This window comes from Pyxicephalus adspersus, chromosome 8, assembly GCF_032062135.1.
Source record: "Pyxicephalus adspersus chromosome 8, UCB_Pads_2.0, whole genome shotgun sequence".
Taxonomy (NCBI): Eukaryota; Metazoa; Chordata; class Amphibia; order Anura; family Pyxicephalidae; genus Pyxicephalus; species Pyxicephalus adspersus.
In genome coordinates this window covers 53,645,631-53,669,223 of record NC_092865.1, presented here as the reverse complement: position 1 = coordinate 53,669,223, position 23,593 = coordinate 53,645,631, and the positions used below count along the sequence as shown (strand labels likewise).

The 23,593-nt window shown below is 40.1% G+C and overlaps 1 protein-coding gene across 1 annotated transcript in view; it reads right to left on the bottom strand.

The window, feature by feature from the left end:
• LHFPL4 (LHFPL tetraspan subfamily member 4) overlaps positions 1-23,593 on the bottom strand; it is a 69,833-nt gene that overhangs the window by 4,691 nt on the left and 41,549 nt on the right. The window contains exon 2 of the mRNA XM_072420692.1: positions 477-713. Within this exon, the coding sequence (XP_072276793.1) occupies positions 477-713 (237 nt within the window). The remainder of the gene's footprint in view (positions 1-476; positions 714-23,593) is intronic.

Here is a 23,593-nt window from a genome sequence, read left to right as displayed (position 1 = left end):
TTTTTAAAAGTTTAAATGTAGAAGCGAAAAGAGGGGCTTTTTGGCTAAATATCCAACATATAAATTTTTAAATAAGTGGAAAACCAACATATACAAAAAACATTTTTTTTGTCCACATCCCATTTTTACATCGAGTTGTGGATGGCTAAGCTAAGTATTGAAAATAACTAGCCTAATATTGGTGCAATGTCTAGTAACCTGACGCGTTTCGCCTTTCTAGGCTTCTTCAGGGGTATACATGAGACTTTTCAGAATATTTTCAAAATTCCAAAATTAGGACTAGCTTGATGAACCAGAACTGTTTTAAAATAAAAAAATAGTTGTGGGTAAGAAATCCAATATATTCTTTAAAAGAAAATTAAATGCTGGAACTGTTACCTCTACCTCCTATCAGTAGGACAGTCAGTTCATACATTTACCCCATTCACAGATTGAACAGACATGGTTGTCATTTGTCATCACATTTGTAGCCTCACCTTTGTTATCTGCCTTAAGCTCCTCATGTAGCAAGTCATTCTGTCTGTTTCCCAGGACGAAGGCCAGGAAGGAGAGGATGAGGGCATTTAAGATGCCGATGATGGCCAATATGTAGGCCCAGCGGATGGAGCAGTCACCGAGGGAGTATTTCCCAGTCTTTTCTCCGCACATGTCTCTGATTGTTTCAGCATCCCACCCATCGGGAAATATCATGCAGGCGAGCACCAGGCACACAGCTGGAAGAATAATGAGAATATTAGTCATCAGGGGGTGTCTTTATTTAATGGGGCCCCAAAGCAAAATCATTATTTCTTGGCCTTTGGTAACCTCCATAATAAAAGTATTATTACCATTACTGAGATTTGTAAGAAAATGACTCTGCAGCATTTTGTGGAAATTTCGACATAAACCCTTTAATAAATATCTAAACCAAAAACAAAAGTGAAATATATTGCAGCCTACCAGTTATTAGATGTTGTGGCTGCATTAGTTTGCTATGTTTCACCTTGAAAACCTGCAAATAATACACGATGCCTACATTAGTTCTTACCACTTTATCTATATAGGAAGCAATGACTGCCAACCAGTCTTGGCTCCAAACATGTCCTCCTCTCTTCATTAGAATACTAATGCATTCACATCTAGGAAATAGCAAGCTAAAATAGACTTTTTTGTTCCTGTGTTTAGATATAGTCTAAGAATATATATATATATATATATATATATATATATATATTTATTATAATATATATTATATATAAAATAATATTATATATATAAAATATTTGGGATTCAAAGAGAACGTTTAGGTAGCTGTACATAGAAATAACAATACACTTGTCTATTTACTGCATGTTTACGCAAAACATGATATATATATATAATTTAATATATATATTTTGGGATCACCAATTCCATTGCTCCCCACAATGGTTCCTTCCATCGCTCCCTTTGTAAATACAAGACACAAAAGTGACATATAGGGACGGTGGGATACACTATTGGCCACCATGGGGCCATGAGCTCAACACTTCTGTAAATGTCACTTTTCTTACTACAACACTGAAAACGATTAAGGCAAACTCTTACACTTAGCGCTTTATAAAACCTAAAATATCTACATCTGTTAAAATCAGTTGAGATCTGCAATAAGAAAGAATCGACATACTCCAATGACTCCAATGTACAGAAATCTTTATTGTTCCAGACAAAGTATGCTCAAAAGTCCCATTAGGACCTCTCTGCATGATTTGGTTTCACCCAAATGAGCTTAATTGTAGAGCGAGGAGATCCTATTGGGACTTTTATGCACACTGTGTCTAGAACAATAAAGATTTCATTACCTTGGAGCTGATTGTATGCTGACATCATTGGATTGCTGCAGTGCTTTCCTTCTGTAAGTCTTTTGGAGTTCAAGTGGGTTGGGTCTCACCCCGCCACCTTAATCTGTGCAAAGTATAGGAACCTCAGAGCAATGAACGTTTTTTACATTCTCTGTTCAGGATAAGAGCTGCAATAAAGATTGATAAAGTCCTTGTAATCTATATGATTGACCTGGAGAGTTTTTTTCCCTACAGGAAGAGCTGAGGTTTCCCATACTTTTTTAAGATGTACCCACAAAAGGCAAGCAGAGTGTATAAGACTAGTCACCAGTATCATAGTCTCTCTGCAGCTGATATGTTCCCTATTACTGACCTGCCATGCCCTGTGTCTCTGACCGGAGGGGGCCATCTTGTTGAAGGAGCAGGGCTTTGCTTCTTCACTTGAGAACTTCCCCCCCTTAATGCCTGGTGTTCGGTTGACTTTTGAGGGAATAGTTAAAACCAGCAAGAGAGGTGGGGGAAGCACAGATCCCAAGATGGGATGAAGCAGAAAAGGGAGATCCTTGCACTGTAGGTTCTCAGCTACAGCTTCTTCTCCAGCAAGGAGAACAATGAGCAGACATCACCAAATCCTATCCCACCCAAATCTAGTGAGGTTGGCAAAGAATGCCTTAAATTAATGTCCTGATCTCACACTACAGATCTACTACTGTAAGGGTTTAGGCACTGGAAGTGCAATAGGAAAGACAAAAATTAGAATTTTTGACATGACATTTCTAGATGTTCCTTTTCGGTACAATGGAGATAATAGCTGTAGCGGTTAATCAAAAACCATGCTTTATACGTTTTTCTTAGCAGTGGAGCCACGGTTAGAATTCCGTGTTAGAGAGGCAGACATCCGTTCTTGATATTTGTTATTATAGGGCTTTACACCCCAGAGGTTACACCAAACACATAAAACAATCCTTAGTTCTTACATAAAACAGAGCCCAGCAGAGAAAAGAAAATGCCTCCACTCTACAGAAAGCTTGTAAAATCCGTATAGAGATTCCCCAGTGTTACTTTGTCAACTGACATATTTCTCCGTTCAATAAAGAAACAAAATAGAGATTTTTTCACCCTCCAAGCTCTAAATGGGAATTCTATGTTCTCTGTCCATTGTGTTAAATGCAAGTGATTTTTTAGGTAAAAACAGATCTATTTAGTGTTCTTTTTTCATTGAGGTATCTAAAATGTGCTGCAAAGATTATGTCTTCCAGGTGTTTCAAGTGTAGTTGTAGCCATTTTTTATAAAGCGGAGAAGGATTAGTTTTACTGGTGTCTAGGGCTCAGTAATGGAGATTTCTCTTTACTTCCTGTCTTGAGGGCAACCTTTTTATGAGTTGGGGAGTGAGGACACACTCCCACAGCAACACAGAAAAAAGTATAAAAGTTTGTTTTTTCAAGTTAATTGCTTTACAACCAACATACTTATCCACCTCCCTTACCAGACCAGCTTTTGGCCCATTTTTGTACGCATCTGAAACTCCCAAACTCTATTCAACTGGTCATGTGCCTGGGATAGGCTATTAAAGGCAACCGCATTTACTCCAGTTGGACACCATCCCCATTCAAGTCGCAGGAAGCAGCTAGCCATCAAAGCGCCCTAAAGCTACATGTCTCATCCAAGATCTGCATCACAAACCAACACAACCAAGTGCAGAAAATGGTTCATCCAAATGGGAGTGGTTGGGAGCATGGTGGACGATCTAAAATTGCTCTTGCAGTTCTGTGATGGGTCTATTTTACTTTAAATATCATGCTTGTTTTTTTAGCCTATACTACCAAGAACAAATAAGACTTTCTTTTAGAATCCTAATGTAATTATTTTTTTATAGTATACCATGATGTCCCTGGGGATATTTCATATTGACCTTTAAAGTTACTGAAAAGTTAGGAGTTAAAAGTGGAAGCTGCCATGCTGATCCAAAACCCAACATTTCTAAATCTCAGAATCCCAACTGGTACACAAGTTAAGATTTCTGGTTTCCCTTCACTTGCTGCATGTTTGTTCCTAACCAATAAATTATTGATACTCCGAAGAGCCAAGCAGCTGGCATCTTCACAAGGTGACCAGCCTCCCTTAAGTTCCCCTTTATAAAAGTTCCCTTTAAAGCTCTGTCCTCCGTTCCATTGCAATTATAATGACATTCTTGTAGGAGAAAGGAAAGATTTGCAATTCAAACACTGGCACAATACAATATTAATAAGTGAGATGTGACATTCTCTCCATTTTTTTTTTTTTTATGCCCAGAGGATCCAAGCAAAACCTCATCAGCAGAGAAGAGCCAGCGATTCAGACACAGATCCATGTAGGCGCTTCTTATTATACTTTAGGATTTAAGCTTTTTTCCTCCTCTGCAAATCAGCATCAGTGGCCGGTATTATGTTTAATGAAAGTTCTTCTCCCCAGACACCCACTGGCTCTTGCAAACTCTTAATTTAAAGATCCATTGCCTCTTAGACAGAACCTATTTACCTTCTGTACGTCTCTCTTCAATTTGGGCTCCGTTGGGGTCACCTTCTCTTATATGCTTAAGAATTAGGAACTTATGGGGAACGACAGGGGACTTCTATCTCTGCTATTACCATTGCGGTATGAGATGGTGCACCTCCATTTGTTCTCCATTACCACAGCTTGCATGCAAATTCATATTGGGCCATTATTATTCATTTCAATTGAAAGCTGAACTGAACAAATGCAAATATAATATCAGCTCATAGATACTTCAGTAATAGTGTTTTTTATGCAGATACCTGAGTTTGACCTGGTATCACCCTCCTGCAATCCCTGTACAAACTAAACCTGATTATACAGGATAGTGTGCTCCCTGGTTCAGGCTGTGTCTTTTGCTTGAGAACACTGTGGGCTTGCTCACATATATTAGGTCTGTGTTCACAATGGTGGTGAGGTTATGGTGCGGTTATCATTTCCTTGGTTGAGACGTTACATGTAACTTCTTACTTACAGCCAACCATAGAGAACGAATGGAGCGGCAGTGAGCGGTTCAGTACCCCCCCCCATTGCCGCTTGCTGTAAAGTGTTTAAACAATGATTCTTTAAAAACTTGCAAGGTGCCAGCTTACAGAAGTCACATAGGAACCCCTCTTTCTGCCATCAGTTTGAGCATAGGCATGCGACTGAACAGACAATGAATATCATTGACAAATCCAACCTGTTTCAATTATGCCACATTGGGAAGAAGCAGGACGGCGTGGGGATAAGACACCAACACTTCGTAACAAATATACGCAGAAGAACCTCTAGGAAGTGAAAGGATTATGAAAATTTAGGTTGGTTCATCTATACTCGGGACAAAAAAAGAGAAAGACAACCCTAGGTGTCTTTAGGTAAAAACTGCTTTGAAACTACTATAATCTTTTTGAACCTTATACATACCGGAACTCTATAAAGAAAAGAGATAAGAACATTAATTCGTCATTATTTCTGGAATAACATCTTCAGTCATCGCTGTCCTTTTCGTTCCATACCAACTCATGTGGGAAGAGCTTACCAAACTTACCATTCCCCTTTTTCCTGAAGAAGCGGATAATATCCATGAAGCGCATAGAAAATAAATTGGGCTTATCCCCTGAAGGGTAAACCCCAATAAAGAGTATCTATCATGTGACAATGGTTTTAAATATGTTTGTTTGTTTGGTTTTAAAAAAGAGTTTTAATGATATCCAATAAAGAGACAAGAATTTTATATAATATTTGGTAATTGTTGGCCTTATAAGGAGGTGGTTTCTATATGAACAAGACAATGAAACCAATAGATGCAAAACCACTTAGGAGCCTTAATGAGGGGTGTGACAGATCGGACTGCATTGTTAGAACAGAATGGACTTCCTGACTTTCCTTGAAGTTGTTATTTATTTACTTAACTAAACACCTGAATAGATTTTAACTTCAGTCCAGAACGTTCTAGAGAAAGCAAGAGAAAATATGTGGAAAGGGTCAAACTTAAACTTGATGTCCAAGAAATAAACCTTTGCCGTGGGGCTATAACAAAACTGGATGGGTTGCCCCTTGTTCAACTGGCGGTTGGCACTTTTGTACGTTATTAGATGCTTAGAGCTGTGGGTGGGCCCTTAGGTTCCTTACAATGAAGGACTTTTTTCCCGTATTGTAGAGAAAAATACTCAGAGCACTTTAGAGAAGAGGCTGCAGGGGACCTATTGCACAGGAAGAGGCGGCAATATAGGACGCAAATAGAAGGGTAACTATATGCCATACAGATAATAAATGTTATCTTCATTTGTATTCCAAAGCTTATTTAAAAACTGAAATTGTAGTAGATATAAAAAGAAAAAAAAAATCTTCAATGCTTTTTTGTAATAAAGAAAAGAGGTCACTCCTTGGCTTTGAAGTGCTGCAGAATTACCTAGATCAAAAGATTGGCTGAACAAGAATACAACTTGTTTGTCTCTCTCTTTATATAAAAATAAAGAAAACAATTTGGGGATTTAGCAAAATGTTTCAGCTTTCAGGTTTATCCTTCTGTTTATCGCTCCAAGTCCACCAAGAAACCACCAAGGTTATCTGCATTCAGCACCTACTCTCAATTTTCAGGTTGTTTATTCTGTGTTTCAGCTTTGAAATTGCAATGTCGACTAAAAATTCTGGGGTCGTTCATCAAAGACCGCAAAGTGATGCTCTCTCTCTCTCTTTTTTTTTTTAAGGTCCAGCAAGCTTCCGCGAACGACTGATTAATGATTCCTGCAAATATCCGGCTTGTAACCTCCACATGCATCCTGAAATGGCCATACAAATTTGTCTTGTTCATTCTGGACTTGGTAATTCCGAATCCCCAGCCCCCAGCTCCTCGGGGAGTTCTCGCAATTATATGTGGTCATATCCTCAGAGCCTCCACTTCAGAAATCAATAAGAACTGAATAGAAGCAATTTATGTCCAAGGAAAAAACAGGCCCTCCTGAACCAATATGTAGCCTGGCAGAACTCCATGTCTTAAGAGAGCAACTGTAAGTGGCCTATTAATGAAGTCTCTTCTCAAAGTTCCTTCTAATAAAAAGACTGGATTGCACTGGGTACAGGGAGGTATGATTTCCAGGCAGGCAAAATTTGGGATGGAAAGCTACAAATTGGGAGTAACTTTTAAACAGGAATCCATCCAAATGTCTTGGATACCTATGAGTACTGCCATTAGAAATTCTTACTAACGAATCAGGGGTAGGATGTTTTAAAAGGAAACGGTCTCTAAAATGAACCTGTCATGGATATAGGCAATCCAAACCAAACATGCCATTAAAGAAGAAGAAGCTAGGGCACCTCTAGGGACATACTAAAAACTTAGTAGGTCAAAATAGACAGCTGGATTTGTAGGATAAATCTATACCCACATCGGCTTTCCAAGCCTCTATATTGGATGCCATATTGGAAAGTCTCAGATTTGCAAGGAGGCAGGGGAGACACCAAACTCTTGCTGGTATTCACATTCTTATGGCCCTACCAATGATTGTAACTCCTGCTTTTTACGAAAGGCAACCTCTGCATATGCATTTCTCCATTATGCACCCAACATTCATCTGACTGGTTCACTTGAAATGAACTTTCAAAGACCCTGAGTAACTTAAAGCGGAATATATACTGAAAATAAAAAAACGCACTTTATTTCCTCAGATCCCCTTATCCGGCTGGAAATTTTCTCTCCCAACACGGAGGAAGTGCCGAACACCGCTATCTTCATCAATCTTCTCCCTTTTTCTGGCTACGTCAACTGATTTTTCACTGTGGAGGCGTGAGATGGGGTGACGTAGACTGCTTTAAGGATTATTCGCCTTACTGTATTAAAATGTCCCTTCTGCACATGCTCGATATCGGGAATGCGCAGAAGGAGCAGCCAGGAGCCTCCTGGGATGTGTGATGTAGGTATATAGAAAAAAATAACATTTTTACTTTACATAAAGGGTTGTAAAAATATACAAGTATACATGGGTTGTAAAAACTTTTCTCCACTTTTAACAGGTCCACAGGATTACAGTTTACAACGAACAACCCTTTCATCATAAAAAAAAGTCAAAGTGACTTTGCCAAGTCTGGGACGATGCCATGTGTCTGCTGCAGACAAAAGGAAGCATTTCTTGGTCTCTTTTTCTGCAGTATTTAAACTGCAATATGTAGCTTTGTAGAAAGTCACAAGGTGACTGCAGCAAGAGCTGATCGGTGTTGGACATTTGGGAACACAGCCAAGGATTGCACAGGCACCAATCTTTTACATGACCGTGTGTTCTCCAGGAATCTACTGCTGACCTTGGATGATACCTGAACAAAGAAAGCTCTGCCCTTCTGGTGGGAAAAGCAAATAAAAGGATTGTCAGGTTGTACTATGATCTCTGTGAAAGCTAATGAATACCTGGAAGCCTTGACAAATTACTTAGCACATAGGCATTTAACATAAAAAAATATATATTGAATGCTAGGTCTGTTTTAAGTCATAATTCAATACCTGCCTAGCACTTGTATGGATTACAGGTGAAGCCCCGGTCTACAATTATATATCTAGTAAAGACAAATTAGAACAATGAAAGCGTTTGGACCGCTCTGGGATAGGCAGCGGCTCTCTGGCTCATTTACTCCAATGATCTGCAGAGGGTTTTCCGTTACGTGCTGAGGACCCGGGGCCATTTGTTGTGTAGGAACACACAGAGCCCCGGCTGGAAGCAAACACAAAAAAACATCTATCACAGAAGCAGACCATTAACTTCACTATTCCTTAAAGTAACTGTATTGGCAGACGTTTAATGCAGATGGAACGAGAAGCCCCGCCATCCATTTATTACTGCTCCTGAGACGAGAGATTTGATTGCTAACCACACAGAACCGACCATTAGTGCTGAAGATGAATTCACCGTGGAGACGTGATACTGCTAACTTTAAAGAGACAATCTAATACCAAAAAAAAAAAAAAAAAGGAAGCGGCTATAATGGCCATTGCTAGCTGGAAGAAAATATTCTGCTTTTAGCCAGCATGTAATATGGCTTCTCCATCCTGTAGACTGAGACTCTAATTTCAATTATCTTCAGTTGATCGAGAAGCCCTAATCTGCCTGCTGAAGCATGTCAGAACTCTACCTGAATGTTTAGAAAGGAGCTGCAACATCTCATCATGGTATATTTAATAGGCACAAGGAATATGCACCAGCATAGAATCTGCATTGTTTCTATCTTGCTTCTGACTTGCTTGATAACAATCTAAGGCAGGCTGACAATGCACTAGAACACCCTAGAAAAAAAAGACATTAAACATTTTTCCAACAGGTTGCAGGTGCGTTGCAACATGTGTACATCAGAGCTGCCTTTCCTTTTCAGGGTGGGAATGGCAATGGGTTTTGACAATGACGCCCATTAAAATGTACAATACCAAAATGCAACTCAACAGAGAGACTCAGGGTTGTCATTGGTGTGTGTGGGGTAATTGGTACTTCTGTACTGGGCTCCAAGCAAAAAAGCTTCACTTTTGCAGGGCTGGAAATGATAGATATGGAGAGCCCAGGAAGTTCTAATGGCAGCCCTGGAAAGATCCATTCGAGCCCAACAGGGTTAGGTTACAGCTGACCTCCAGCCAAAGTACAACCCCTCTTACTGAAAATAAAAGAAATACAGAAAAATAAATGACATGCTTTAAATATGTCTAAAAATCAATCAAATATTTTTGGTTATAGAATGCATAGACCCAACCTGCAGCCTGGGGGATGCTTGAAGTCCTTTTGTACTTACTGTAGCCCAATTTTGATCTTCATTTTTGATTCAGGAAAATTTGCTTCTGCTCTTTTTTTTTTTTTTTTTGCATCACAGCTCAAACTCGTCATCAACTGTATTGCCCTGCCTTGTGCACAAATGCACACAGGTGCTATACAAAAATATTGTTACCGCCATGTATGGGACCATGCAATGCAATAGTAGAAACCGAGTCATAAGTGTATTCAAAATTTCCATCAAATATACATTCAGTTTGCCGCACAAAACTTATCACCTACATTTTGCTTTTCTACTACCATCTGTATCTGAACCATGAATTGTGCCCATCATACACACGGCAGTAATTTGCCATTCTAAATCATGCAAATGTTCAATTTCAATCATAAAGATGACTGATAAGAATAAGAGAGACAACAGTTTCTATCAGAACCATAAAACTATCAAAACTGATGGCGATAGGCTGCATTGATTGCTTTATGTTTTTTATTTAAAGCTGGATTCTAGGCAGATAAAAAGGATTGAGCGCATCATTCAATGCATTATATGAGATCAATAATTTTAGTTGGTTGCAAAGCACAAGTCAATATCACGTGTGTTACTTTATTCAATATTTTTATTGATGAGGAACTGCTTGGATCTAGATCAATTACAACATTATAAAAAAAACTGTCAAGCTAGCACATCTGATTTTCAAACTAGAATTACTAGAAAGGTGTATTAACCAAAAATGTTTTGAAGACTTCCTTTATCAAGGTAACCAAAAGAAGTCCCCGTGGTCCCAAAACAGTATTGGTTAATATGTTATTCTAGTAAATCAATATTTTTTAAGGTGAGCTGGCTTTACATATTTAGGTCTTGATCTGCAATGCTTTTCTGCTGTGCATTGTTTTTGGTGTTTTTTGGACCTTTTTTAAAAGCCGTCGACTGGTCCAACTACCTCACCTTGACTCATCGTGTTCCGGCATGATCACCTTTCCTACCCTTAAGTCATCTGATCACTGTCACCTCCTGCTGGGGAGAACTTGGGGCCATGACCTGGTGACCTCCTTGCAGCAAGGCAACCTGGTGGCCACTAGGGTCACCAGCCCATCACTCCTTGCAGGGTGCGCTGGTGAAGACCCAGGGGTCACTTAGATTCTGTGCCTCAGGTAATCCCGTGTCACCTGCTAGGGGGAGGCAACCCATACCAGTAGGATCATTTAAACCCCGGTCTCAGAGGAAGTTGGTTAAATGGCACTGGCCCTCCAATTACTTCTGATTTACTATAGGGCATAATTACTGCCTGTGTCCCTGTTTGGCAGATTTTCCCCACTCCGTATTCTGCCTGACACCTATTACATAGAAAGGTGGTGGATAATAATCTCAAAATGGGTACATATTATTATTTTTAATAAACAGTATTTATATAGCGCCAACATTTTACAACGCAATGTACAATAAATAGGGGTTGCAAATGACAGACAGATACAGTGACACAGGAGGAGGAGATGACCCTCTCCATAGGAGCTTTCAATCCAAGAGATCTAGAAAATCTGAAATGGTTTCTTCCCCACTCCGTCCAAAATAAAACAAAGCCTGTGCTGAGGCTGGGCTTTAATTGCACATTGCAGCCTCCATTCCTGATAAGTTATGGTCTTGTCAGACTTGACATCTTAAGATCCAGGAGCTGCATATGTATGCAAGGGAAGCTGTGACTGTCAGCACTGGAAAAGGTCATAGTGGCATTTCATTGATTGTTGTTATAATGGCTCTGATTTATTAAAGCTCTCCAAGGCTGGAGAGAATACACTTTCATCAGTGAAGCTGGGTGATCCAGCAAACCTGGAATGGAACTAGTCCAGAATTGGAAACATTTGCTAAGAAATTGCTAGTTACTTTTAGGAAATCCACTCCTAAAAGTGCTAAATCACCCAGCTTCACTAATGAAAGTGTATTCTCTCCAGCCTTGGAGAGCTTTAATAAATTAGGGCCAATGTGTGATAGGTGTATCACTTGCAGATTACATCCAGCGTAGAAGAATGAGATGTCTTTTTGCTGTCTAGTTCCACCTCATAGAAATAAATAGGTACGCTTCACAACTGAATATCTGGAGGTGAGTACACATAGGGCATGTAGAAAGCCTCTCTCTTCTTGAGGTATACCCCACACTGTATATTCTTTGATTGTAGCCCAACGTGCTGGGAATATCAAATTCTACGCATATAAATCTGCATGGCAGTCAAAACGTGAGAGGTTGCAGCAAGGACGGATCTGTGTCAGCCATGAGTTGCACAGACACCAGAATTTATATACCAATTGCATTTCATACTAGGTAATTGGAGAAATATTTCTCTAGATCTCCTGATGAAGCGGACTTACTTTCCATGAAACGCGTAGGGTAATTTCACCTGACTTTTTGGGAGAACCAATTGTATACCTAAGATGGTGATCTGTTTTTATAATGATGTTAACATAAATAATTAAAAATAGTACTACTATTGCTTTGCTTTTAATTGAAGTGTTAAGTTTATTTTTTCTGCCTTAAAAGTCCAATATGTGGTTTGATTTGTTAGTTTAGGAAACATTATTTAAAAAGTTAATTAAATGCTGGTTGACCCATACTTCCTTCATGAAAAAGCAGTCTTTTGATACCGTGAAACACGTTGAATAAATCATTTCAGGCTTTAGGACAAGAAAAAGAGTTGATACAATTTATGTTACAATGAGTTAATACTAACTGATTACTCACAGCTTGAAGGAGCATTTGATATGTTACATACATGTGTGATATGTTCAAAATTGTAATGATGTATGTTTATGACATCATGTTTTTAATGTTTGTGAATAATAATTGTAATTTTAATCAATATTTTACTAATGTTTGTGTTCTTTGTAAAAAGAATCCCTGTAATCCTGTGAGAAGGATCAATTGAATGCTGTTATGCAGGAACACTATGGGTCCATGTGCTATGATCTCTGTGATTTGTAAGAAATACCTAGAAGTGTTACACTCACTGTGACATGGTCAATCCTAAAGCCCAACTTTTTTTTTTCTCTGCCCAACCTAGAGTTGGTCTTTTCAGTCCTACATCGATTTCACGGTACAGCAGCAAGTACATATAATCTAAAATGTCACCGTAATGCGTAGAATTGACCTGAAGCGGCTTAATTTTATTTGAAACAAAACTGAAGGTTTACTTTAAAGATGTCAATTTCCCAGCTCCACTTCTCCTTGATTGCTTCTATAACCGTCCCACCCGTGGTAGGCAGCCGCGCCTGATGGAGAAAGCGTTAACGTTTCCCATTCCTTGCATTTCCAGCCGCCGCATAGAAGCCCATTGTGTTCCTGACCAGTGATAAACCTAATAGCATGTCATTTTGCCATTTTTGCAATTTTCGCAATGTCTCATTCTTTACTGAACATTCAGCTCTCTTTTTTTTTCATATTCATTCTCGCTGCATTTTAGAAGCACCCTGAGCTTTCAGTTCTCTGATTCAATGAAAAATACCGGCCCCAAATAGAACAATGTCTCCGCAGTGCCACCACACTAAATTATGTGTATTTATTCTGCAATAGGCAAAGGGAGTTCAATGGGACCAGTACAGAAGAATGCAGAAGGGCTGGGGAAATGAAAATGAGTAATTACCGGTATGTAGCAACTCCTTCTCTGCGGCTTTGCAAACGAAGCCACAAAATTATCCTAATAAACAGCAGTATGAGACATTTTAGTGTGGATTAATTATATATTACTTAGTCTGTCAGTGGTGCTTTGTACCTGAAGACCCCTAGGAAGATAGTTATGTACACAGGCTTTAAAGTGTAAGTCAAAGTAAAAATAATATATATGTATATATTAAACTAAGATTATTTTTTTCCTAAAAAAGCCATTAAAAAATATTCTCAGTTTTTACTCAGGTAACACCACTAGATGGTGATGTGTCCTCATTTTAAATGTATAATAAACTCTTGCCATGTCGGGCTTTATTAGAGTTTGTTACATGCTATACATGGGGATACAGCTCCCTCTACTGGTGGCCAACAATAATAAATAATAATAGTAATAATAATAATAAACAACTCAAAAGCACAAAAGTTAAAGTAGTTTAACCTGTAAGAAGGAGAAAAAATACAGATTGAGCTCATGTGATTTTAACTTAATGTAATTTAAAAAAAAATGGGGTATTAATTTTATTGGCATTTCTGTTTTGAATGTGGGACAACCACTTTTTGTAGACTAGGTTTAAACTCATGTTATGGCCTTCTTTTTTGTTTTTTCAAGTAAAAATAGGCCCCTTGGTTTATATCCAGATCAGTTTATACTTGAGCATTGCATGTTTAACATGGAGCTCTAAGCAGATCCCATTCCTTGGAAGACCAACCAGAGCCATCCCAGGTACCAGGTCGAACCTCTCCCAGATAGAGATCTGTAGCCGTACGCCTTACGTGTGACTATAAGCCTTCACCCCAAGGTCACACAGTCTCTCCAAAAACCCACAGTCCAACCTTTTTAAAAAGATATTTGCATTACCTACTTTAATCACTGATCTAACAATAAGCATTTATTCTTCCTTTTAGGACAATGAGCAGAAACATGCAAATCATTACTTTATGCCCCTGCACACCCAATACTTCAAGTATATAGGAGAGATACAGCCTAATAATATAGAGCTATACTGTATATTCCCAACTGCATTTTCTTGACCCCCTGAGCCTGCCCTCAGAGAGAGAGTAAGGGCTCTTGTGAGATACAGATCTGGGGTCATGTCAATAGAGCTAACCACCCCACAGCTGCCCCTGTAGAATGTTTACAAATCTGGTCATGTTAACCATGTTTGTAACTACCAAACGTATACAAACAGATCGGCTGTATTGGGGAAAATGACGGATGGGGAGGACATTTGTATTTTATCTGTACAAAACTTTTAAGCAATTCTGAGCAAAAGTAAAATAATTTGTTTAATCATCAGAACAATTTCTAGTGATCCTTAGAAACTCGGATATAAAATTACCTGTAAATGTTCCCTATATTATATTCCTGGAGAGAGAGAGAAATGATGAGAGATGGAGACACCAGGGGAACAAGCGGTAACGAGAGGTAGAGAGATGGTGAAATAATGAGACAGAGGGATGGCAGAGAGATAACAACTCTGGTACATCAAGCCGTCATAGCACTTATAGAATGCTAAAACTGGCATCTTACGCACCATTATCACATACAGATTCAGGAGAATGTTTCAGAAAACGAGAATGTTTCAGAATGTTTCAAAAAAGGAGAATGTTTCGGACTAAAAAACACATTCTGTGTACACATTTTATTATCGATGGCCACCAGGGCTCGATTTCCATTGGGGCTATCCAAGAAGGGTTTGGTAATTATTCAAAAAATTTGGAATTCTTAATTTAGCAATCTATATATAAATGTTTTTACTTAGGATTCACCCAACTTTATCCAAAGTTAGACATTTTTCACATTGGTATAATTAGAAAATGTGTGAATCTCTCCTTTTGCTTCCGAGGCTGCCAATCCTCAGGTACTATGTTGTATGTGTGGTGGACCTGCCTTACAGTTCAGTGGTTAAATATTAGGGTATGCCATGCTATTCATCCACCAACCTAGGAATCCTTGGGAAGCCTAGTCATTCCATCCAATGAATCTCCAAACATGCTCACATATTAATCTCTCATATTTTCATTGCTGCAAAATGGTAACAGGGCCTAAAATCTCCTACCCCACATATTCAGGAGGTTAAAAATAAACTATCGGAGGTATTCATTAATAAGAAACTCACTGCTTTCCTTCTGGATCGACATGAAAAGTTCCTCAACGTTTGGCAACCATGGCTAGATTATGCTGTAAGCCCCAACTCTTCACTTTTATATTGAATCAGGACTTAAAGCCTTTTATAACCCATCAGGACTTAAAGCCTCATGTGTTTGGCCTGACCTAGGGAATTAGGAGGCTCATTCACACTCCCTTTGCTCCCCCCTTTTAGTCTTCTCTCCTTTTCCTGTCCCGTTTCCGTCATATAGTTATTACCATCGGCTGCACCATGCTCTTCCACTCGTATGGCTGATCTTCTGTTAGGGACTGGAATCCCCGCACCTTCTCATACACTACCCCTGTTATTGCCCCCTGTGCACTTCTCTCATTTCACAAAAGGTTCTGCTTTCATTATCCGTTTCTATAACTATATTGCATTCTCATTCTGATTGCTACGTCCATATGTTTTTATATATTATTTAGAATGCACCATTGTTTTATACCCTCGAAAACTCAAAGTTTGTGTAAAAGAAAATGTGTGAATCAACTTCTACTCATAACTCATATATTTTTAATTTAACCAATTGTAAAAATGTGTGAATTTTGGGCAAAAGATGGCAATTAGGCTGATTACTGTGTAATGTAATAATGAATTATTTGCTGATTGGTTGGAAAGCATAGGTTTTGAATACTGTGTAATGTAATGACAAAAATATTTTAAAATATATCTAATGCCATTTTTTCATATTTGGGATAGAGTGGGAAAGGTTTTTTTGGCTATCTATGAGCTATTTGGGAGATTTACCATCACCTGACCTGTCCAAAAGACACAAGAAGGAACAAAAGAAGAAATCTGTGTGACCCCATTGATTAATACTAAATTAAATATATATTACTCAATAAAGGAAGGGTTGTTTCTAGCCACTTTTTGGTTCCCTAGGCAGGACAACCAACTGTCACCAAGACACAATGCTATACGTGCTTAACCTCCCTGGCGGTCTGAATATAAAAGTATTTTTGAATGTCAAAGCCATACATTTAAAAATACTTATTTTACATTTCCTGCCCCCCAGCCACACGCGCGCATGCAGATGCCGGGCAGGCAATGCCAGGCTACACAGATGACGACGGGCAGTGCTGGAGGATGCCGATGCCAGGCGACACTGGAGGGCGCAGTGGGCATGTGGGGACCAGGTAAGCTTTAAAACTCCCTTACAATTCCAACCCGAGTGTGGCTCGGTGGTTACCACTTTTGCTACTGGAAATTAACCTCGGGAATACTGCCAAGGAGGTTAAACACATTCATAGTACATACACATTCTTAAGATTACAAGCTCTTTTGAGCAGGACCCTCTCCTTCTTCTGTGCCATTGTTTGTAGCTGTTTTTCATTTGCAACCCCTAATTTTTGTATAGCGCTAGGTAATATGTTGGTGCTTTATAAATACAGTTTATAAAGGTACAATTATATACACCTAGACATACAGACACATGGATACATATACACATGCACACATATGTACACTGACAAACTCATGCATTCATGCATTCACAGGCACAAACAAATGAAGCTCTGTGGGCACATGCCAGGATATCTGCCCTCTATCCAGCAGGCCGCCTGATTTGCCCCAACTTCTAGTCCATTTTTTCCCTTCCTTCGAGCTGCCAGAAGGCTCCCTAGCAGCAGCTGTCTCCAGCAGTGAGAAAATTCTTCCGTCAGCGCTCTCCTCCATTGCTGCTGGGCTTCTGAGTCAGTGGAACCCCAATAAAAAAAGGGTACAAAAAGGTTGTGCCCAGTGGGGGGAAACAACGAAAGGGAAAAGTAAGGACAGACATTCAAAGAAATTCAAAAATAGTAAGAATAAAAAATGAGAATGATACAAAGACAGGGAAGGAGTGCGTGTGAAGTTAGGACAGAACAAAAAGATAAATATAGATGAATACATTTCTGCTGTAGAATCTCCTGCTAACATACTCCATGCTGACACTGGGCAAAGACTGTACATTTCAGAGCAGTGTTTGATGTTTCACAGCGTCATCTATTGAGCCATGAGCAATGTAATGAAAGGCAGAAGGGGAGATGTCTCCAGGGCACCATTAAATTTTATACATATAAATATATATATGTAATGCAGTGGTGTGTCGTCCTGTACAGAGCAGGTCCTTGTGTGACCTGAAAAGGTTTAACTACCACTATAGGTATATCTATACGTGTACACTTGTAAACTTGCTGCAGTCCAAATGTCCCACCACTACAAAATTGACTTCAGTAATTTGTGATCAGTTAACAGACTCCTTGCCGCTGCAATGACCATGATTCACTGCAACCAATCAGAAATGCCTGTTCACTACAACTGCAGCAAATACAAATCTGATTGGTTGCACTGCAGCACTTCCCTTTGCTCTCCTCATTGATTTTCACATCCTGGCCGATACCTGTGAATGTAGCATATCATGAGTCTGCTCCAGCTGATCTGCGGTCACCCTGACATTAGCATATATGGATCCTTCAGGAGAACAGCATTTCATGTATATTATCCCGAAAACCGTGTAACCCATCAGTCTATTGAATGGCCTTTATTCGATTTCTAAAAGGCTTGTAAGTATCAAACTGGGGTAACATTCTTCATTCATTTCACTCACTGATCACCGGCTATGGATTTGTTCAGCATCGTAAACCTCCATCCTGACAGCTACATTGTCAAAATCCCTTCCCTGGGCCCTGCGCCTTTCTGGTTTCCATTTCATCTCAGGAGTGTTAGGAGGCAGCTTTTATTTTGCTTGTATTTATATCCAATCCAACATTCTGAATAAATCCTAATGTTGTTTTTATTGGATTTTTTATTTATATAGACTTGTATCACTTGCCTAATATTCACAGTTTCAGTCTTGACTTGTTTGACCAATCTGTGGCCCTGTGGTACTTACTGTACAGCCCTCGGCCCCTAGGAGCCAATAATAAACCTTTATTCAACCCAATGAGGGTTAAAATGTGTATTAGTTAATTTACTTGCTGTGACTCTATGCCATTGGAGATATTCCATGGACCTGTTTTAGGGTTGGGTAATTTGAGTAATAGCCCAGGGCTAAAAATTCAAAGGATGGAAGGGATGCAGCAAGCTGGAATGCTATGCATTTGGGGGTTCCCATTTCATATTTGCCTATTTTGCCTAAAACAATCCCGAACATTTCACCCTACCTTCTCCCGGAAATGCATAGTTAGGCAGCCCTGGGCTCACAGGAAAATGCTGAAAGAAATTATCCTTGTATCATTTTTCCAGAGACATTCTGTAAGATCGTTTAAGATGATTCTTCACAAAAGGAAAGGGGACTCGTTGAGGTCAGAGAAGGTCTGGACTAGGAGGCAGAAGGGCATTTGTTTTCTGATACGGGAAGATGAGAAAAGGTGTGTCATGAAATACCACGTCCTAGCAGCCTTTGTGGCATCATGGCACGCTTTCAAAAAATTTTGGTGCACCTAAGGACCAGGTGATTGTTTTTGCCCCACCAGGTCAAAAGTCCCAGGCCTCCCTTGATGAACTGGACCAAAAATTCATTGGAAAAACATTTATATAGGCCAATGCGGGCAAGGCAACTCCTTCCTCTGCTCTACATGTCCTACACATACACCCCTCTGATAGAGATACGAGCTCCTGGGTGCTCATGCAACACATTTAACAAATAGACCCTGCCAATCATTCCTCGGAGATATTTGCCTAATTATAACCACCTTACCGTCCAATATCAATGTGAATGGCAGACAACAATAACATCTCTTTGTCTAAAATGTAGATTTTTTACACTTTGGGCAGTAAGGACCCCTCTGAGGATCTAAGATTGCAGAGAGCACAGGATGAATATTACTCCTACACGCTCGTTTGCTCTACACCCCTTGATGAGAAGGGAACAGATATTGACACAGGGAAATGGCTGTGGGAGGACCGGGGCTGTCACACTGCCACCTTGAAGCTGTTATTCATTGTTAGAAGAGCAGACATAGATTTATCGGATGAGACAGCCAGCGACAGAGGGAATTTGGCTTAGTTTTCTTATGTAATCTCATTTTTTTTACAACCTAAAGCGATGTGCAGGTGTGTAAAGTATAGATGATCCTATTGCATCCGTTTCAAATAAATAGCTCACCTATATATTTTTTACTGATCATCTGTAAAATAATGTTTGTACTGGTTGTATTAGAGAAAATCTGCCTTAAAATTCAATTAGAACAGGAGTGCTCTGTAAAGTATAGGAAGGTTGGGAAAGGGGTAATTGGGATTTTCGAAAATGTACTGAGCTCCAGTGGGCACCAATGTGTTGATGTTAAACATTTGCCCAAAGTGCAGATGGAAGAAGTAACTGTGACTCAGTATTGTAGTGTTGCTACATGTTTGACCTAACGATTTAGTTTGTTGGATTTTTCCATTAATTGGCAACTTTTATAAAGATAAACAACAAAAAGACAACATGAGCCGTTGCTACATGTTTGACCTAACGATTTAGTTTGTTGGATTTTTCCATTAATTGGCAACTTTTATAAAGATAAACAACAAAAAGACAACATGAGCCATAGGTTCAGCAGCCGTAAATAGTAGATTTTGCTAGCGAGGGTCCAAATCAGATCTGAGTTTGATTGAATAGGTCCACGCAATTCTGCCACTTGAAATCACACGACCAGTGCTATCTCAAAACAGCACCTGGAAGGACATACTGATTTAAAGTGTTGAGATGGGACCACTTAACTTGTGTTAAAAATGAAAGGGAAGTCTGGGCTTATGGCATGGGCATTGTGGTGTGAGCGTGCATTCCACCTGAGCACTGGCCATTTCCCTGGGAAACATCACTCCAGGCTACTATACACTCATCCAATATCCATGTCCTGATGATGGAAGGATAATATACACTGCAGCAAGTGGGGTGCAAGCAATATGGACCAATATGTTTCCAAGTAATCAGTTACCCCCAGATCCAGGCTGGGGCAATATTGCACAAGCTTGGTGGCCTCAAGTCCACCTTGTTCTTCATTTTTACTGGGGCAGCATTTGCAGGATGAGGTGCAGCGGTCAGCTCCTGTGCAATGCAACTGCATGGGGCTGAGTTTTTCAGCAGTTCTCTCGGATCGTCAGGACCCCTTGGTCCTCCAAGGCTGCAGCATTAGCATTAGGAGCAGCGGCCATCTCCTGTGGTTCTCCAATATCTTCAGAACCCCACCACATAAGATCCTTTAGGGCTGAGTGAGCCTTAAGAAGCCAAAGTAAGCCACATGGAACTGCAGAGCGTGGGGAAAAGCCAAGCTGCTTCCCCCATTCAGGTCTCAATTGTGTCTATTGAGTCCATCTACATCTGCTACTCCCTGGGTTTCCACACAGATCTTATAACCAAGGAAACTACACTTCAAGTTTTATTACTGGATCTACCCACCAATCTGGACATAACTGAGCTGATCTCTAAAATTGAGGTTAACCATCAAACAGCAATACACAATGTAAAGCATGGCATACTCAAGTCATGGATAACACAGAGGGGTTGGATTTGTTCACCTTGGAACTAGCAGATTGAGTACCCCAACTCGAAGGGGACACGAATTCTCACTCCCAACAACTGGAATTATTTAGGCTTGCACCCTCCTTTTAATTATCATGCAGACTTTGTGCCCAGGCTGTGCACCACTCTCTAAGGTTTGCTTTACAAGTAATCCAGACTACTGGATTCAAGGCTAATTCCAGAGTACAGCTAGAATTATCACTTGGAACTATCATTACTCCTGGGAACAGCAAATGGCCACCCCCAGCACTGGCCTATGATGTGCCAGGTAACTATCCTTCTGGCAGGTTTCCTTTAATATGCAGCATTAATGAGATGAGTTGTTCTATAGCATCCCCTGATTATTCCAGAGTATGCTCCGTGAGCCGGGGCGATGTGCAGATCTGTGTGCCTCGCAGATAAAAATGAATACTCTTCACCCACTGCGACAGAGAAAAGAACTTCCCACGCATGGACGATCGCTGGGAAGGCTAGAGGCTCCTGGCATCAAAGCTTGGGATTAGATCCATGAACGCTTCAAATCCATATGAGCTCCGTGCAAAGCGCTCTCCAAAGACCAAGATTAACCCGTTCGCTCCAGGCAAAGACCCACAATGCACAGCTCGGCAGTAGGTCCTGGCAGAACAGCTGGTGATGTCCTGGAGGGAAACAAGGCATTTTTTTTTTCAATCAAAAATTTAAAAACAAGATGTACATGTGTTTTCCTGGAACACAGTTTTTAGGGATGAGCTTTAATAGGAAACAGCAAGCTGGCTTGAGTCTGCTTCATGCTGGGAGAGCTAGAAAGTTTGGTGAACCTTCATGAGCAAAGCCGAGGTTCATTTTAAGATTTTCCCACCATGGGCATGCCATGTAGACCGGGAAACAAGATAAAGGAGGACTTACAAAATACACACAAAAAAAGGGACTAGTACAATGTCCAAGTTCAGTACCTATATTTATAAATTACATTGAAAAATGTAAACACCAACAATGAATTTGGTCCGTTTTGGTCTCCTAAACATTCCATTAGAAATGTTTTGATATATTTTTAGATAATTGCAAAAGGAAAAAATTGTGGCGGCTGATAATGACCCATATTCTATGCCTGTGCTACATTGTTTTCAGTACATTGTTCCTAACTATCTCTGATAACTACAGAACCCTGTCCATTCTATGCCATGTAGAAGAAGACAAGTGAAAGTCTCTGAAGTCCTGCCCTAGGGTAAAAAACATTTCTCCCTCCGTGGATACCATAGAGTGAATGCGATTTGACATCCTTTTTTGTGTCAAAATCACTAGATAAAAAAACAGCGAAAGAACCAGAAAACAAGTAAACCAATGGCGCCAACACATTTAAAGCTGAACTAAACTAAAGGGCAAACTGCAATCAGCAAACTGCAGACAGTGTCTCCTCTGCAATAAAATAACCTTACCTGCCTGATCACAATTTTTAATTGCACTTTCCTGCCCCTGTTCCATCTTCTTTTCTTGCTTTCTTCTCTTGATTTCAATCTTTGGCCATCTCCATTTGCTAAGCCGAGACGTTACAGGTGCATAGGAATCCATTCAGTCCAGGCAGCCACAGGGGAAGCTGGGATTTGCCGGGTATTTCGACTTCCTACACTGAGCATGCGCAGCTTAGTGATTTTTTGCTAGAAGAGGACTGCAATGAGGCAGGTAAGAATACTTTTTGCACAAGGGACTTCATTTGTCCTTTTATGCTATCAAGACCTGGCTGATCACAAATTTTGAAAGCAGAACTTTGGTCCAGCTTAAGCACTGGTAAGCTGAAATATCTACATTTGTATTTTTGGGTTTGGAGGAGCTTAGCTTAGAAATAAGAAATATATATTTTGAGTTTACATTGGGTCAGCAATAAAGGAAAACTATTTCCTATAATTATTAAATAATAAATAATTTGGAGCAATGTAATTTCACTTCTGGTTGTGTCCTTAGAACCTAACTCTTTTAAAAGAAAATCCTATCTGACTAACCCAGGGGTCAGCAAACTTTTTTGGCTACTAGGCCATTTTAGGAGGTCAAGAAGGCACACTAGGTCGGACTCTCTCTCGAGTCCTGCGCTGATGGCTCTGCCCCCCACAAGGAACGCCCCTGAAGGGAAATCCCCCCTCTGCAATGCATACAAAGAGAGGGAAAGTCCCCTTACCCCGGCAGCGGAAGTGTTAAATGGTGGTAAATAGGGAAGGGAGGCATAACAAGGAGGCTCCGAAGCTGCGGGTTGCCGGCCCCTGCTGGCCAGGATTAGGCCGGATCGACCAAGGGGGCATTAGGCCAGAACGGACTACTGGCTAGGCCGTATCAGGCCTAAAGGCCGGAGTTTGCCTACCCCTGGTCTAATCTAAACAACTGACATAATTTTGATCCAATGGTCAATTTGCACCCCTCAGCTTTCTGATCAGAGCTACAGAACAACTTCATAATGCAGGGCATGCCTGTAGTCCTGTAGTCAGATTTTTTGCCATGATCCCCACATTGACTGACAGCGGCTCCTGGTAGGAGCTCAGCTGTCAAAATTTAAGTGGGATGATATCCTGTGCCTGCCTATCAATATTCAGGCAAAGGCATCCCCTGGTCTGCCCCTACTCAGAGACTGCCAGCTGAGATTATGTTAACATAATATATTTATACCTTCATAGACATTCATAGGTCTTTTAAAAGGTTTTATGGATTGGGGTTACATAAACTTTAAGGGGCCCAATCTACCCCCTTTATAAGATGTGGCTGACTCCCTGGCTCTTCCAGCGTTAA